Raw genomic sequence first — 17,312 nt, forward strand, 5'->3', positions numbered from 1 at the left:
TAGCTTGCCTTTTGCGCATTTTTGTGGTACAGAGTTGTACAGAGAGAGGCGTGAGTTGAGAGTCTTGTTGTAGTTGCTCTGAGTTTTGCAATTCAAAGGTTGGCCTTGGGGCTGTAATTCTGCATGTGGTGTCCCTTACGTTTGTTCCTCGTTTTCCTTGACGTTTCTGTAAACACGTGACCCTTGAATTTTGAGTGGGTTAGACGGCTAACTGTCTTGGTTTTAGGCAAGCCAAGCGATTTCAAATTCGGCTAAGTTAAGAGCGAAGTTTGACCCCATTACAATTAATTAAGTCCACGTTCATTCACGCCTCTTTCTGTCTTGCTTAAAACTCATCAGTTTTTTCCTCAAATCACGCACCAATATTGAAGAGGGCAAGATTCTTCCTTCCTCCATTAATTTTACAACTTTCCCCCAAATTTTTTTTTTTTTTATTACCAAAGTTGCAATTCAATTTTCACTTTTATCTCCTAATTAATTGAGCATGATTATGTCAAAATCGTCCAAAATCTTTGACATAATTCAATTTTCTTCTCAATCAAATCTTCAGTTTTTATCTATCAAATGGCTGAATTAGGGCTTCATTTATTTACATGGCGCCACAAGACGGTCCTGACGAAAATCCAAAAGACGTCCTGACGAAGACGGAAGAACATGAAATCCAAGCTAGGAAACTTCAAAACTGGGCATGAGGGCATCATCTCACTAGTGTGACTATTTACCTCTCTCTAACTACTATTTCGTATATATTTTACGGTAAACATAAGTAGCACTTAAAAATAAAATACAGTACAATAAAAAAATGATAGATTAGACCAACGATATTTTTTAAGACAATTGTATGGCTCGTATCATCTTTCAGAATGCATGATCACTGTATATATATAACACATGATTAAAATTAGGAATAAGGTTCAAATTGGCCACTGAACGTAATCTGAAAATGCAATTAGACCACTGAACGAAAAAAAAATACAATTAAGGTTTAATTGCACTGAAAGATATATACAATTAGGTCTAATTATACTTTTTTTTCGTTCAGTGGCCAATTTGAACCTTATTCCAAAAAAAAAAAAAAAAAATCAATGGTACCAATTTTATTTTTTTTTATTGTGGTACCAATTTTCAAATTGCGATTTTACATATCTTAAAGAGCGACGTAATAGCCAATGACCTTGTGGTTTAGTGGCACGAAGTGGCTCTTCTAAATGGGAGGTCATGAGTTTGAGCTCCAGTGAAGATAATATTAACTTTTTGTACTTCAGTAGGTTGAAAAAGTAACTATGAACATATACTACATTCTTACCGTAGTACTCAAAAAAAAAAAAAAAAAAAAAAAAAAAAAAAAAAAGGTAATGTTTTGTGCACATTTTAGGAATGAATAGTAATTGGATGAATGACCAAAGATATGATTGATGGATGGCCTCCTCCCTCCATCAAAATGAAAGACTTTTGAGTGTATGAATGGAGCAAATGATAGGAAGTAAATACCCCTATATGCTTTATGGCAAAAATGCAAGTGGGAGTCAGTAACATTATTAGCTTTGCTACTTGCAACTTGTTTTGAATCATGCCATTTCCCACTATCAGTGAAATGAGATACTCATCCAACAATGAGATACCAAAAGTTGAAATCATAATCTCTTCCTCTTGGAAGAAGAATAAGATGACAAAGACTCATGGCAGGATGATGCAGTAAAGATAGCAGACATATGGGTCACACAAATAATATACTTGAGAAACAATATATAAGCACCATGAATAGTAAAGATTGGCAATGATACAACAACTAAAAGAATTGACTCATTCTTACTTAATTGGCCTAAAAGGACCTACCATGTTCAGAAAACTCCTCCCATCTCAGACACAAGACATGAAACAGGTGAGTAGAAGTGAGCTACTGATGTAATAATAATAATAATAATTTGGCCTGTTCTTTACGCTGTGACTTTAGACGCCTGAGCTGCGTGGTTTTCAATTGTATCAAAATCGAAACTCCTTGCAACTTCAAAGAAATGAGCGACAGCTTCCTCGGGTGTGCCAACAAGCACTCCATGGCCTAGATTCAGGATATGACCCTTGGGTCCTGCACACCTTACAACCCTGTCAAAGATATACTATCAGCTATTTTACTCATGCAATCAAAGATTAAAGGAATAAACCTATTAAAATGACCAGATATGAAATCTATACTACAGCCATACTACCCTAAATTTGGCGCTCCAAATTGAATTAATAGATTGATAGATAGATAAATGGCATTAACAAGGATAACCTCATTTTTTTCTGAAATACCCATCAAGCTGCAACAGTTTTTTTTCACCAACTGTACATACATTTTCTTGTCCAACTCATAAACTTAGGTATAGCATTCAAGTGTGCAAATGAATTGGCAGACATTAGCTCTGGCTGAAAAACGAGTTCCAAGTTCCTACAACTTGTAGGCCATGCCTATTTTCATTTTTCAGGAATTTAACATATTTAATTTAGGCAATGAACTTATAAATTTAAGTTTATGAATAGAGTAGTGCCACTTAAGAGTCATGACTTTTTCCCCCAGTTCCTTTTGGCAATGAATTTATTTGCTTATCAAGTTAATTTATAATAAAATCACACAAAACAAGCAGTCAGCAGCTCAGCCTGCTCAGGCAACTAGCTTAAACAATTAAGTACAAAAAGTAAGCAAGCAATGGGAAATATATGTACTTGTATTTTGAAATACATCTAATTCCGTTTCTTGTAAAATTTTGTATACGTTGGTTTAATGTTAAATGTATTGTCCAGTTCATCAATAATTAACAATATCCTATTGTAACAAACCTGTTGATTTCGTCGGTCAAAGCTGAGAGAGGACAAAATAAGGTAGCAGGATCAACATTGCCTTGTATGCTGATATCACTTCCCAGTCGCTTCCTTCCATCTGCCATATCTACAGTCCAGTCAAGCCCAATTACATCAACTCCAGTAGTTTTCATCCGCTCAATGAGCCCCCCATTTCCATTAATGTAGAGCACAAGCGGTGTTTGTGGGCACTTCCTCTTCACTATACTTACTATCTGCATTCAAAGCTCTGAGAGGTGTGAACTAAATTTTTAAGAAAACATATTATACCACAAATAAAGCAGTGTGGTTTCCAATAGCTGCATTGATGGCATCAAATGCTATTTCTCATAGCAACAAGGAGATGCTCACAATCACTGAGAAGGTATAAAATATAATAATTCTTCATGTATTTTTAAGTCTAACTTAAAATTCTTCAAGTTCCAATTTTGTGACACATTCTTATAAATATACTGCAAAACTTGGAATCATATCTATCCTAAATATCAAACAAAGCTTCAGATTAACTAACAGCATTGAGAAACGCAAAAAAGTTCCAAACTTCAGACAAGGAAAAGGTTGCAGAATGATGGTAGGATAAATGCATGAATTATATCACACACCAATCCGTTCCTTCCCACTGACATAACTGATCAACAGTTACAAAGGAAATTGGAAAAAGATTGCACCACTTTTGAAGAGTCCCCAAGAAATACAAACAAGACCAAAAGCTTACCTCATCAATGTAAGGTTTTGACCAACTCTCCCACATATGAGGCGGTAATTGTCCACCCCAAGAATCAAATATTTGTATGCAATGAGCTCCAGATTCAACTTGATAAATGATATATTCAGTAATTGCCTTAGTCAAATGAGAGAGAAGTGCTTTCAGCACATGTGGAGCCGTATGGCACATGCCCTTTATTGTTGTATATGTGCGTGTAGTCCCTCCTTCTACAATGTATGTAGCTATAGTCCAAGGAGCTCCCACAAATCCCAAAACTGCAGCTTGCTCCCCGACCTAGAGTTGACCAGTAAGTTCATTTTAGTTGGCTTGTAAAAGTTCACTGGATAGGTCATGCCAAATAAAAGTGATGTAATATAACAGTATCTTCAGTGAATAAGTAGTATACCTCTTTACGCAAAATCTTGAGGGAGTTCCCCACAAACTGTAGCTTTTCCAAATCAATAGAGTGCAAAGTTCTCAATCCCTCCTCAGAACGAATGGGAGACTGAATCACAGGACCACGAACCTCTTCAATGTCAAATTGGACTCCAAATGCAGGAAGTGGGGTTAATATGTCAGAGAAGATGATTACTCCATCAGGATGAAAAGCTTCCCAAGGCTGCAAAGAAATTTCGACAATGAGATCAGTTGTCTCTGACCTCTCTCTGAAGGATGGGTGTTTCTCTGCAAGCTTTCTGTAAACAGCCATATACCTTCCTGCTTGACGCATCATCCAAGCTGGTGGGCGACTAACACGTTCTCTTCTTGCTGCCCTCACCAAAAGTGGTTCTGAAAAATATAAAATATTTGATCAAGCCAAAGAAGAATGCCTCATTTAGCACCATATTCATTAGGAAAAAAAAAAAAAAAAAAAAAAAAAAAAAAAAAAAAACAATGTAGGAAAAAAGTTGGCAGCTTGACTTCATTCCCAACCCAACCCACCCCTCACCCCCTTTCTCTTACACCCCAACTGTATCCTAAGAGAATAGCTCAAGGCTGGGACTTGCAAAGGAATTAAGTAATCAAGTGAGCTCAACAATATGCAGAGGGGTACCAGAATTATAACAAAACATCACCACCATTGTCTCCTTTTATTCCAGCAGATTTGTTATCCACCAATAGTGGTAACACTTCAAGTTTTGGACTTCTGTCCATAAATAGAACTTCAATAACACACACGGAGTACTAACTACTATCTCTCAATTGAACGCACTCAAATTAGCAAGATTCCAGCTTCCGACAATTGTGAATTCCAACATTACAATTTACTCATCCAAAACATCTTAATGCAAAACCGAAAATACTCAAAACCATAAGAACACTACTAATTTTGGCAATGTGGAGAAACATATGTGAAGCCGTATCATCACATAAAACTGAAAGAACCGAGTCAACAAGTGTGAGCAAGAAAGGCACCTGAAGAAGAAGAGGAGGAGGAGGCGCACGCCCGTATGAACTTTGCGGGTTTACGGGAGGTCCGAATTGCGTTCAACCCATTGGGGATAAACCCTAATTGGGAAAGCGAGCTTGAAGATTTCCAGCCCAGAGCGGGTGTCCCATAGCTACTGCTACACCCACTGCAAGAAATGGAGACGCAATTAATTTCAGAGAAAGAAGAAAGACGAGAGGTGAGGTAAGGGTAGTGGGTTCACTAACCTCGTTGCCATTAACACAGAGAAACCCATCTCAGCTTCTTCTGAACAGGGAAAGGGTCGAGAATCCCCAACCCCAGCTTCTTATCTTCCCACTTCAATCGCTGTGTTTTGGCCTTTGGCCTTTGGCCTTTGTAGAAACTGTCAACGTTTTCTCATTAATTTAAGGGAAAGGGTAAAATAGGCCCTCAAATATTTGCTAAAGAGTTAATTAGCATCTCTAATTTTTTAAGATGTAATTACACTTATAAATTATCCATTTTAATACCAAATACAGGTAAATAACCTGTAATTATAGGTCGCCTTCTCAACCGGGTGCCTTCCTCCGGCGAGAAGGCCACCACAGTGGTCGCCTTCTCCGTGACCGACGATCGTTCGTCGGTTGCCGATCACGTTTTTTGCTTGAAGATGATGAAAAATAGTCGGAATGCATTGTTTATGGGTGTAATTGCACATTTAAAATGTTAGAGGGGCTAATTGACTCTTTAACAAATGTTTGAGGGCCTATTTAACCATTTTCCCTTAATTAATATGAAAAAAGTCAAAATATGTTTTTTTTTTTAGTATGGCTTCCATTTTTATTTATTTTTTTTTTGAAAACTAGTACGGCTTGTAGGAGTGTAAACGAGTCGAGACGAGCTCAAGCATAGATACGCTCGAGCTCGAGCTCGGCAATTGTCGAGCTGCTAGAGCTTGATTGTTCGAGCTCGAGCTCGAGCTCGATCTAGAGCTCGAGTTTGAGCTTGATTTTGAGCTCGAATTCGAGCTCGAGATCAGGCTCGAACTCGAGCTCGATTTTAATCTTGAATTTGACGGTTTGATGTGTTTGATTTAAAATTTAAACTACTCTGTTTTATCCATACATAAATAATACAAACTTCAAATCAAAACACTCAATATAAATTCGCAACAAAGTACAAGACACAAGTCAATAACATAGTTCAAACATCAAAACATTCAAAATAGGTTTGCAAATCACAACAAACTACAAGACACAAGTCAACAACAGTAATCCTTGATTCCTTGTACATATATATTTCGTCCGAGATATGTTCAAAACAAGAAATATCTATTCAACTTGCAAAAAAAAAAAAAAAAAATGAATAATATTAGATAATTGAAAGTAACTAAAAATAGTTAGACAAGGATGTTACTTAGGGCATCCCCAAAAGGTGGTTTCTTTGCCAACTTTTGGAATAGTAAAATGTTATTGGGTTAAATTTTAACAAATGAGAATATAACATTTTATGAAAACTTTCTTCCTGCAAAATGGAGACTTTGGCAGGCATGGTGGGTTCCCCAACAAAGTGGAGAGTTGCAACTCTCGCGCCCGCTTGGGCGTGTAATTTAAAAAAAAAAAAAAACTTTGTTTTTTTTATTTTGTTTTTTTTTCAGATTTTTGTTTTGTTTTTTTTGTTTTTTCCTTTTTTTTCTTCTCTTCCATTTTCTCTTTCATAATCACACCTGTAAAATCTCCTCAAAATTTTCAACTATTAAGGATGCCCTTAGTAACTTACTTTCATGAGTTGGATGCCGGAAGAAATATTTCTTGGAATGATTTATCTTTCTACAAAAATAAATAAGTATACAATTAAACAAATATTTTAAAAAGACAATGTATCTTTTATCATAAAAGTTAACTTACTTTATTTTTGGTAACTTCATGTATATGTCATTATGTCTTAGGCAATCACCCCCACAAAGTAAAGCTTGTGTTGTTTCAGGCAACAATGATGCACGATACGAATCAATTACCCTTGTCCCAACACTAAATGTTGCTTCTGAAGCCACACTGCTAACAGGTATTGCTAAAATATCTGCTGCCATTCAAGACAATATTGGATACTGCAGTCTATGCATTTTCCACTAGTCTAAAGAGCAAAAGTTGCTAAGAACCTCAGTAGTCTTAAGACGCGTTTTTTCTAGATAATCTACTAACTCAGAATTTTTAGGCCCAAAAGTTTCAACTTATGCACAAAATCCCTCAAAATCTTCCCAAGCATATGTGGACTTTTGGCAGCTAACTTGGCTTCTAAAAGTGTTAGAAGAACCTGAATTTTCGAAATTTTCTTTGTTCATTGATTCAGCAACATACTCTTCATAAAGTGTATTGATGATCTCCTTCACTTTTGCTATATTCCCCTTAGCTTCCTTATCAGAATAAAGTCTAGTGAAACATAATTCAACTGCAAGCATTTTCTTTGTTGGATAAAAAACAGCATCTATAGTCATCAACAAATTGCACTCACCCCAATATTTATCAAACTTCTTCTTCATTCTCTTAACCAAATCCTTAATAAAGTCATCTTCATCATCTACATGACTATCCAATGTTGATTTGATTTTTTGAACTTCTTGAAAAAACAAATTTGAAGTAGGGTACTCAGAACATGAAATAAATTTGAATTCAAATAATCACATTTCACAAGTCACAACCTTAACCAAATTTTTTTAAAAAAAATAAAAAGAAACAAACCTGAAATAATGTGAGTAGCTGTCTAGAAAGCCTCTAAAATTGAGCAAACTTTGACAACCTTGTCTCAATCATCTTCCAATGGACAACTCTCATAAAAAGGATCACGATCTTTTAGCATCTTGAAAGCTTCTTTGAACTTGAGTGCACAACTTTACATCTCAAAAGTTGAGTTCCATCTAGTTTTACAATCACGAATCAATTTCCTATCTTTCAATTGCAATTGTTGCACACAGTTAGCAAATTGTATACGCCTTGATTCTGACCGGTTCACATATTCCACACTATTTCTAACATCACTAATGATGTTCTGAATCTCATCTAATCCATCTTGAACGCACAAGTTCAAGATGTGTGCACAATAGCGAACATGAAACAAACGTCCCCCACATACCAAACTTCTTGACCTTTGGAGTGTATCCTTCATGTACCTAATAGCAGAATCGTTACTTTGAGCATTATCAACTGTAATTGTAAACACTTTCTTTTCAATGCCCCACTCTTTCATGCATCCAAATATAACATCAGAAAGCTGAAGACCTCCCCTTGGTGGTGGAAATGAAACCATAACTTTTGGCCAATCAAAACATTGCATTTTCCCGTCCAATGAAAGTGACGTCGTTTGACATACATAATATTGCGTTAAAAAACTTAAAATTAATTCAGTTTAGAAATGATTTACAGTAGCTGTCTTTGTATTAAAGACTAACTAATGTTAAGCCACATTTTAGGTTTCCCATATTGGTTGGAAGTTGTTTCTAATAATTCTCATACTACATGTAGTCGTTAGCATTAAATGCTCCTTACAGAACAATTTACAAATAATAATAATAATTACATCGGATAAGGAATCTGAGATTAAATTTAATTAGTTAAACCATAAACATAAACAAATACATATTATATATATATATATATATATATATATATGTGTGTGTGTGGTTTTCTGGTGCATACCACTCTTAATGTGTGAACTTTTGCACCTATCTGGTGCATTGGTTTCATGCATCCAGCAGCCCAGGAGTAGCATGCACCCCGTTATGACGCCCCCAGCACACATGTTGCAATATGTGCAGTCAGGGGCCTCGCGTGTTGTGTTCTAGATTGAACTACACTCCAGTTACGTTCATCCCATCCTATTTTCACGGGCATTTTACATCTGCGTACCCGGACTAGGTTGCTACGATGCGAATATGGAGCTTTCCGAGGGGGAGCATCTAGCGGCCCGCGCAGCAGAGCCTGCTTCGACATGTATCCTTCCACCCACCCCCCACCCCCCACCCCCAATCCTCCCCTCCCTTCTTTTGGTTTTATATGTCGCACATGCTCATCGCCGACGTTGTACTCGCGGAGTGACCGGAGGCAGCCCACGTGCTCTCGTCTGTCCCGGTAGGGTGGCGGGCACCCAATGGGTGTTGTTGGATCCACCCCCCACTGCTTTCTTCCCATTCTGCTGTGCTGGACCAGCCCGTGGCATGGAATTTGAGATAGTACCATATTTGTTGGTTAGCACCAATCGTGTCGTTGCTTTGTAATGGTGTGATCATGGATTGTTGTGTACGCAGTCCTATTGTTGATGTTGGTTTCTTTATATTGAACGGTGTCCAAGCTTGATTATATTAAATTTATATTTCTCCGGTTTGTTTTAACACATCTTTACTGGGCATCTCATCTCCTATAAAGTGGTTAGGGTTGTATGCAAAACGATCACAGTACAGTTTATTGATGATGAAAAATGAACTGGGTCTTGACTAGGTGGCTGGATGGGGTGGGTGAATTATACTACTTGGGGTGGGTTTATGGTAAGAGCTAATCTCTGTTAAGCTAAAGTAGGCAGAGATTTCAGCTAGGATGCATTTTGCTTAATGTGTATGTATGTGGGTGGGATTATGGTAAGAACCAGAACGTCCATGTTAAGCTAAGACATGGTTAAATTTGAATTGAATTAACGTAGCACATCCTAACGTAGGCAGAGATTTCAACTAGGATGCATTTGGTTGAACGTGTGTGTATGAGATTTTCATTCCCGTTCTGCATTAAATATAATGTAGTCTATGTATGTATGCGATTTGCATACAAAAGTAGGCAAAGATTTTCAGCTAGGACGCAATTGCTTAATGCGTATGTACGTGATTTGCACTCCTGTCTTGCATTCAATATAATTTATCAAATAGTGGAAGGTCCATTGCATACTAAGTTAGAATGTGTCCGTGTTATGCAACACACTGCAAGTTGGGTTTAGTGCACTAGGATCTGCTCATCTACCAGGGACTAACATCATTTACATGTTACCGTTACAGGCGACAGTGTCGGGGGTCCGAGCATAGTGCGTGGAACGCACTCCGTTGCCCGAAGTGGACGCTGAAATGATGCCAATAGTTGGGCAGTGTTTTAAGTCATTTTCGGACGGAATCCAATTCTACATGGACACGGTCGAGCGGGGGGATTTGACATTAGGCTTAGTAGTGTGAAATGGGATCGCCCTAGCGAAATTTGTAGACGCTCTTTAGTATGCAGCAGACAAGGAGTTAAGGGAGGTGGTAGAGACTCCTGACACCGAAAGATAGAGATGGTAATAGTAGCCACAGGCAACGCCGGAGGAGGATTTCCAACAGGTTGGTTGCAACGCAAAAATTGGGTTGAAGAAAGAGAGTACTTGGGAGTTTATGGTATCTATGTTTGTAGAGGAACACACCAACCGTTTGTGCTATGACGGTGCAAAAATGTTTATGAAGGGCAAAAATGCTTATGAAGGGCAACTGGACGCTAAACGTGGCCCAACAAGCATTTTTAGCGAACTGCATTAAGGCTAATGTTGGCCCTTCCACAGGGTTTAGGTTATGTAGGGAGGTCGCAGGCTGGTTTGAGAACATCGGTGCAACGAAAGTGGAGTTTCATAATTTCAAACGGAGCCTACAAGCCTACGTGGAAGTGGGAGACAGTGAGATAATTATCGAAAAGTTCAAACTTAAGCGTGAAGTTTGTGATAGCTTTTTTTTCGATTACCATCTCGACGAAGACAACCGGTTGGCCCGGCTTTTTTGGGTCGACCCCATTGGGAGGCATAGTTTTTCTTGCTACGATGACATTATTTCTTTTGATGCAACGTACATCACGAACAGGTGTGGTTTGCGTTTTATAATTTGAAACGAATCTAATAATGACTATTTTTCCCCCATTAAATTTCTTCCCCCCTCCCCCTGTATCTGTTTATTAGGATGGTTTTTTTTTTGGTTTTATTTCTTTTTATTGGTTGGTGAACAGTGCCGCAGGTGTTAATTAACTAGCATTCCTATTTAGCTAATATTTTAAAGTATGTGTGTTCTAGCAAGTTGGGTAAGCTTTGTAATTAATGCGTCCTGCTTGGCAATTAAAGTGACTACAAGCAATAAGCAAAGAGTTAGTTTGTTACGTAATTTGCCCCATACCATACAGATAATTTGTTCAATTCCGGGTCTGGATACCTTATATTTCTAGGTTGGGATGTACACACTCCTACTTCGAGAGATCGTTTACTAAGGTCTAAGCAAAATAAAAGGTGAATATCATACAAGCATGCAAAACTTTAAACCTAATTGGTTTCTATTCACGCTCACAAGGTGTAAAGAAGCAATTTTTCAAAAACATCTCACACATTAAAAATGTCACACATCATTTGAGCACATTTCCTAGATAATATAAACAATGGCATACATTTTATTCTCATATGAGCCTCAATCAATCACCCTTCAAGAGTTAAGACAAATAAAGCACGAAGTGCGTCCTTTCCACACTCTAGACCGAACATCGTCCTCGATGTTCACTAATGTGGACGCAGGGGTGGGAAAAATGAGTGGGCGGGTGTAACACCCCGTGTTACGACCCCTAAAATCAATTAATCATTTAACCAATTATCCAAAGAAAGAATTAAATTACAATAATTAATTTGGAAATGACCCACTATAGTCCGTGGGCCCTCACCTCTAAAACCCAACCCCTAGCCCTAAAAAGAATAGAATTAGCAAGCCTATAGAATTTAGATCCTAATTAGGACTCCTAGGTATATAAATAGGGGACATAAGAGGCACCTAGAACCCCCACCACAATAATCTCTCACCGCACAAGAAGTTCCAAGAATCCCCCTAGGAGAAATCAAGAAAGAAGAAAGCTTAAAGAAAGACCCTTCATAGCCAAGGAATTAATTAAGGCTAAGAGGTAACCCATGTCTCAACAAAATCTATTTTCTTAGCTATGATCTCCCTCTAGGCATCCCTCTATATTCTTGTGTATTGATGATTCGTTTATGATATTGATGGTGTGATCTTGATAATTGATGTTATGCTTTCTTGGGTAATCTTGATAATCTTGATGATGGAAAGAGATTCTTGATGATTGGGTGATATTCTTGATAAACCTAGATTCCTAATGATTGTGTGATATTCTTGATAAATCGTATTGTTTCTTAGTGTTAAAAGATGAATTACGTTCTTGATGATTTAAATATAATTAGAGCCCTAGGATGTATCGTGAAACTCGTATAGTGTTATTCTTGATATATTGGGTGGGAATTCATATGTTTGGGTGTTAATTATATTTAGAAAGCATGATAGGATATGTGCCGTATGTTTCTTGCTTTTGATCCGTTAATTGTCTACGTGTTATCGTCAATAACGTTTAAAGGTGTCTAAGCATGGTTTCGGGTTCGACAAAGGTTTCCGGGGCGTTATTTGTGAAAAAGAGTCAGTGGGGGTAGGGGACCCGCCACCTACCCGCGGCCAAGTTCGGACATCGCCGGCAGCGGGCAGCCGGCGGGCAGGCGACTTCCCGCCGGGCACCCGCTGCCCGGAATCACGTCGCCGGCGGGTGACCCTTCACCCACCGGCTACCTGCTGGAAATTCTCCCACTTCGGGATCCTGGCATCCCCGTTTGATGTTCCCCCGACTCTCGTGGTGTCCCAACGGACTCCGTCTATCGTGCCTATGTCTAGTTTGATGTTCGGGTACCATTCGTAGGTTGAATGAGTTTTATATATTACATGCTAGTTGAATTGGTATCCCGTTGGCCTAGGTGTAAGAAGTATGAACCTCTTAGGATTATTCTTAGTATGTGGATGATCACGCATAGGTTTTGTTATACGATTTCTCCCCTTCCCAATGTGTCAATGTGGGTTGCATGTGTTTGCTATGTGTTATGTGTGCATGATACCCCAATTTGGTTGCGATCAAATTGGTTATTCCTGAGCTGCGGTTCAGAAGCTGGCTGCGGTCAGATTTACACTCTCGGGCTGCGGTCCACCGTTTGGTTGCGATCAAACGTTTTACATGAGCTGCGGTTCATATTCCTGGCTGCGGTCAGATGACATACTCTTGGGCTGCGGTCCACTGTTTGGTTGCGATCAAACATTATGATGAGCTGCGGTTCATCGGTCGGTTGCGATCGACCCCTCCGTGTTGCGATACGGGGCAGGGTGCTGCGGGGCCGTGTCAGAGCTATATGCGCTGACCCTCATGTATGGGCATGCGATTGGTCCTGTGGCGCCAACAAAGTGTGCTATGTGCTGAGATATGGATGGTTTGAGGTTATGATTGTTATGAACGCGTGACCATAGGATACATGCTAGTAAACTGTATATGCTTGATTATGACTATTGGCTGTGCTTATCTCTATCTGTCGAATCTGTTCCCTACGCTTGTGAATTGTGCATGCTTAATTATTACTGTTGGTTGTGCTTATCCCTATCTGTCGAGTCTATTCCCTGTTTTGAAAGCTAGAGTCTCTTAGGATATATCTTCATGCTTCGAAATGGTTTTTTGTATATCTATGTATATATCTATATGTATTGTATTTCAACGCGTTGGAGTGGGTTACCAGCATCTCTCGCTGAACAGATATATTTGGCTTTCAGGCACAGAGGAGTAGACACTGGAGCGCGCTAGAATCTTGGAGCGTAGAAGTAGATAGTTTCCCTTTCGGCCTGCGTGCCATGCTTATGCATTTACATTATTGAGGATATTAGTTAGTTAGCCTGTGCACCTGAGTTCTCTAGCTCAGGTGTGGCATAGCACCCTGTACTATTTATATTATGTTTTGGGATTTAATGAGAACTTACCTTTATTATATAAGCTTCAAAAGTTTAAAAATTTCGGGGTGTTACAGCGTGTGATTCATGGTTCCCCTTTCCACACTTTAGAATTGTGATATGGGGTGTGGTGGGAAAACGGGGTAGAAAGAATATAGAAATTAAGCGAATAGGCAATCGGTATAAAATAGGACTCAGGAATCTTAGGACGCGCGGTGAGACTGTGAAACCTACACATAACCTCCCCTCACTTCGTCCCTCCCCTATTTAAAGAAAACTTTCCCCGCTTAGCACATCAAAGTAAGGGCACCAGACTCTAACTTAACATTCCTATAAACGTTGACCCAGAAGGACGACAGCATGGCACCAAACAAAAGACCATCAAGGACTCTAGAACCCGCCACACACGACCCCCTGACCCAAACTCTGCAACAACTAACGCAAGTCGCCCAGGCACTAAGCGACGTGGCTCTTCGCAACAACAGGCCCCCACCACCTCCATCAAACGCAAACTCAGACGTCGCCCGACAAGTTTCAAATCATCGACCACCCACGTTCTCAGGAGAAGAAGACCCCGTAATCCTGGAGAAATGGATCCGGACCTTCGACAAAATTCTGGGGTTAGTAGAATGCCCAGAAGAACGTCGCGTAGAGATAGCCTCGTTCTACTTCGGACACGAGGCAGACCTTTGGTGGATCCACGAAGGGCCCGCTTACCAACAAGAACCAGGGTTCGACTGGGAAAGCCTCAAAACACGACTACGAGAGCGATTCTATCCAACACACGTAAAAGCATCTATGTACGAAGAGTTCCTCCATTTGAAATAAGGAACGACTACCGTCATGGAGTACCATAAGCGATTCCTCGAACTAGCACGCTTCACACCAGAACTAGTCTCCACTGAGGTAACTAAGATAGAGAGGTTCGTATCGGGCCTCAACTTCGAAGCCCGAAAGGCACTAGTGGTAAGCAGACCTCGGACCCTCAACGAGGCTTACTCCAGTGCCACAAATCTCTATCGAATCCAACTACTCCAACGTGGGGTTCAAGAACAGATACGAAAGAGAAACACCGGGGGTGGAACACCACCCATAAAAAGAACAAGAAATGACACCAACACAAGACCGAGTAACCTGGCCAGCCAAAGACCACCCCTAGGGAACAATGAAGCTAGCACAAGGAGCTTCCCTTGCCCGAAATGCAACAAAAGCCATAGAGGCAAGGATTGCATGGGCAATCCCTGGTGATGCTTCAACTGCGGAGAGGAAGGACACAAGGCCTTCCAGTGCACTCAACCCCAAAGGCCACGCCCCACCGCCACGGGACAACACGGAGGCACCACTCACCAAGGAAACTACGGTGCTCCCGGAAAGATATTCGTCATGAGCCGCACCCAGGCCGAACTCGGGAACAAGAGCAACCGCGAGGAAGGGAACCTAACCCCAGAAGACGAGGACCATACAAACCCCGCGGAAGAAAACCAAGAAGACGAGTTCTGTCTAGGATAAACCGGCAATTTCCTTGTAAACACCTTCATAGTAGGATTACTTACTTAGCTTAATTACTTCGGAATTATTATAAATAAAAGATTAGATCGAAATTCGATCCTACTTACGGGGGGTGAAACTAAAATTACACAAACAAGCCAAGCCTCCCACCGCTAGAAGACAAAAGAAGGAAAAGGACAAGGGACCACACCATCAAAAAACCTAGTGTTACCAATGGGAATTGAACCCTTAACTTCCCACATACAAGACCAAGGTCTTCACCACTTGGCTAAAGGTTCTTCTTGAAACCTTAAGGGAACACTCCCTTCTTAAAACCCCCAAAAATCCCTAAAACCCACAAAAAAACCCCAAATCAAAAACCCTTTTTCTTCTTCTTCATCTTCCCCACTTCCTCTCACTCTCTCCTCCGCTCTCCAGCTCACCTCGCTGTCCCCCAACACCGGAACCCACGAACCCACCGCCGCCAGCAGTCGGACCACCGCCGACCGCCCAGACCGCACCCCACCATACGCCGCCATCGCCGCCGGAGAGAACCCGCAACACCAGCACCGCCCGCCACCTGCCTGAACGCCGCCTGCTGCCACACGCTGCCCGACGCCACCCCAAAATCGACGCCTCCCCTCGACGAGCCGTCACCGGAACCAAACTCGCCGTCGTCTCCCTCGCCAACGGAAGAAATCGCACCACCGGAAAATCCACCGGAAAACACGCCGGAGTCCCACCGGAAAAGTCGCCGGAAAAGTGCCATCTACCCAAAAATGCCGAAAAGCACCTCGGAACCCGTACCCCGGAATGGAGCAACGGCGGTTACACCGTAATCGGAGGTAAAGCCCTTGAACCCGACCAATTTTCTCCGGAATTGGTCGATATGCTTAACCACCAAGGGCTTTTGGATACGTACTTCACCATCAAGGGGGATACGTACCCCGAATTGGTGAAAGAATTCTATCAACATCTAGTAGCCACCAAACGGGGTAATAAGCTAGAAATCACCACCAAGGTCCGAGGCAAGGAAATCATACTCTCCGAAGGCCGCTTGGCCAAGCTCTTGAAATTGACCACCACGGGTGTGTCAAATTACAACCGAAAAGGGTGGATTGACACCCAAAATACGGGGTACAAAGACTACCTCGGGTACCTACTTGGAAAAGAGGAGGGGTTCACCTCGGCCACGCGACCGAATAGGAAATGGCTAACGGCGGAGCAAAAGATATTGGTTATGATTGTAACTGACAGCCGCTTGCCCACGAACAATAAGAGCAAAGACGTGGGGAGTTTAGAGTGCACTTTTGCCTACCTCTTGAAACACAAAATCAAGTTCAACCTATCGGCTCTCATGCTAAAACACATGGAATTTTGCAAGACGAGCAACCGACTTAGCCTGCTCTACGGGATGATCCTAAGTTGGATCATGGAGAAAAAGGGGGTAGACCTAAGCCACACTGAGGTTAAGACTGCAAACGGCATGATCTTTAACGCCCAGAACCTCCGCCACAATGATATCTACTACACTAGAGGGGGACAATACCTCACCCTCGAAGAAATCTGCCTAAAACCCGAGGAGGAGTGAAGAGAATTGGTCGACCAATTGGACATCTCCAACAAAAAGCTCAAATGGGCAATGGAAGATTGTGGGGGGTCTGGAGGGAAATGAGGATCAGGAGGAGGATGACGAGCCTAATCCATCGGCGCACCCACGATCGGAAGGGAACCCAAGGGAACAAGACGATGGCTCGGTCAATGAGCGCATCCTAGCACAACTCAACCGGCAAAACCAAATCATGGAGGAAGGGTTCTCGTCCTTAATCCATACGACATGCGCATTAGATCAGAGGGTGGCAGCAATCGAGGCCACCTTGGGCACTCGCAGGGCATCCAGTTCCGGAGCAGGAAACCAAGGTAGACCCAAACTTCCCTATCACCACGACACCAGAAGTCCAGTCTACCCCAGCAAAGACAAAACGTGGGGCCACGTTCCTAACCAGGAGGCTAAAATACGGGATGTCCGGGGGTGAAAGAATCGATTACCACACCGGGCTTCGGGGATGAAGCCCCTTGTAAGGGTGGGGGGG

The 17,312-nt window shown here is 41.1% G+C and overlaps 1 protein-coding gene across 2 annotated transcripts; it reads right to left on the bottom strand.

Moving 5' to 3' along the window:
* Positions 1–1,805: 1,805 nt before the first annotated feature.
* Positions 1,806–5,327, bottom strand: LOC109187509 (uroporphyrinogen decarboxylase 1, chloroplastic). 2 transcript variants are annotated; one of them, XM_019337729.1, is made up of 6 exons: positions 5,204–5,327; positions 4,964–5,124; positions 3,954–4,336; positions 3,557–3,841; positions 2,821–3,056; positions 1,806–2,103 (listed from the first exon to the last, which is right to left on the bottom strand). In XM_019337729.1, the coding sequence occupies exons 1-6, from the start codon at positions 5,230–5,232 to the stop codon at positions 1,938–1,940; spliced, it is 1,260 nt and encodes a 419-aa protein (XP_019193274.1). In that variant the 5' UTR covers positions 5,233–5,327; the 3' UTR covers positions 1,806–1,937. The 2 variants fall into 2 exon arrangements, with proteins under 2 accessions (XP_019193274.1, XP_019193266.1); XM_019337721.1 differs by having other exon boundaries at positions 3,954–4,344; positions 4,966–5,124; positions 5,204–5,320.
* Between the last annotated feature and the right edge of the window lie 11,985 nt (positions 5,328–17,312).

The sequence above is a fragment of the Ipomoea nil genome, unplaced genomic scaffold, assembly GCF_001879475.1.
Source record: "Ipomoea nil cultivar Tokyo-kokei standard unplaced genomic scaffold, Asagao_1.1 scaffold0191, whole genome shotgun sequence".
NCBI classification, from domain to species: Eukaryota; Viridiplantae; Streptophyta; class Magnoliopsida; order Solanales; family Convolvulaceae; genus Ipomoea; species Ipomoea nil.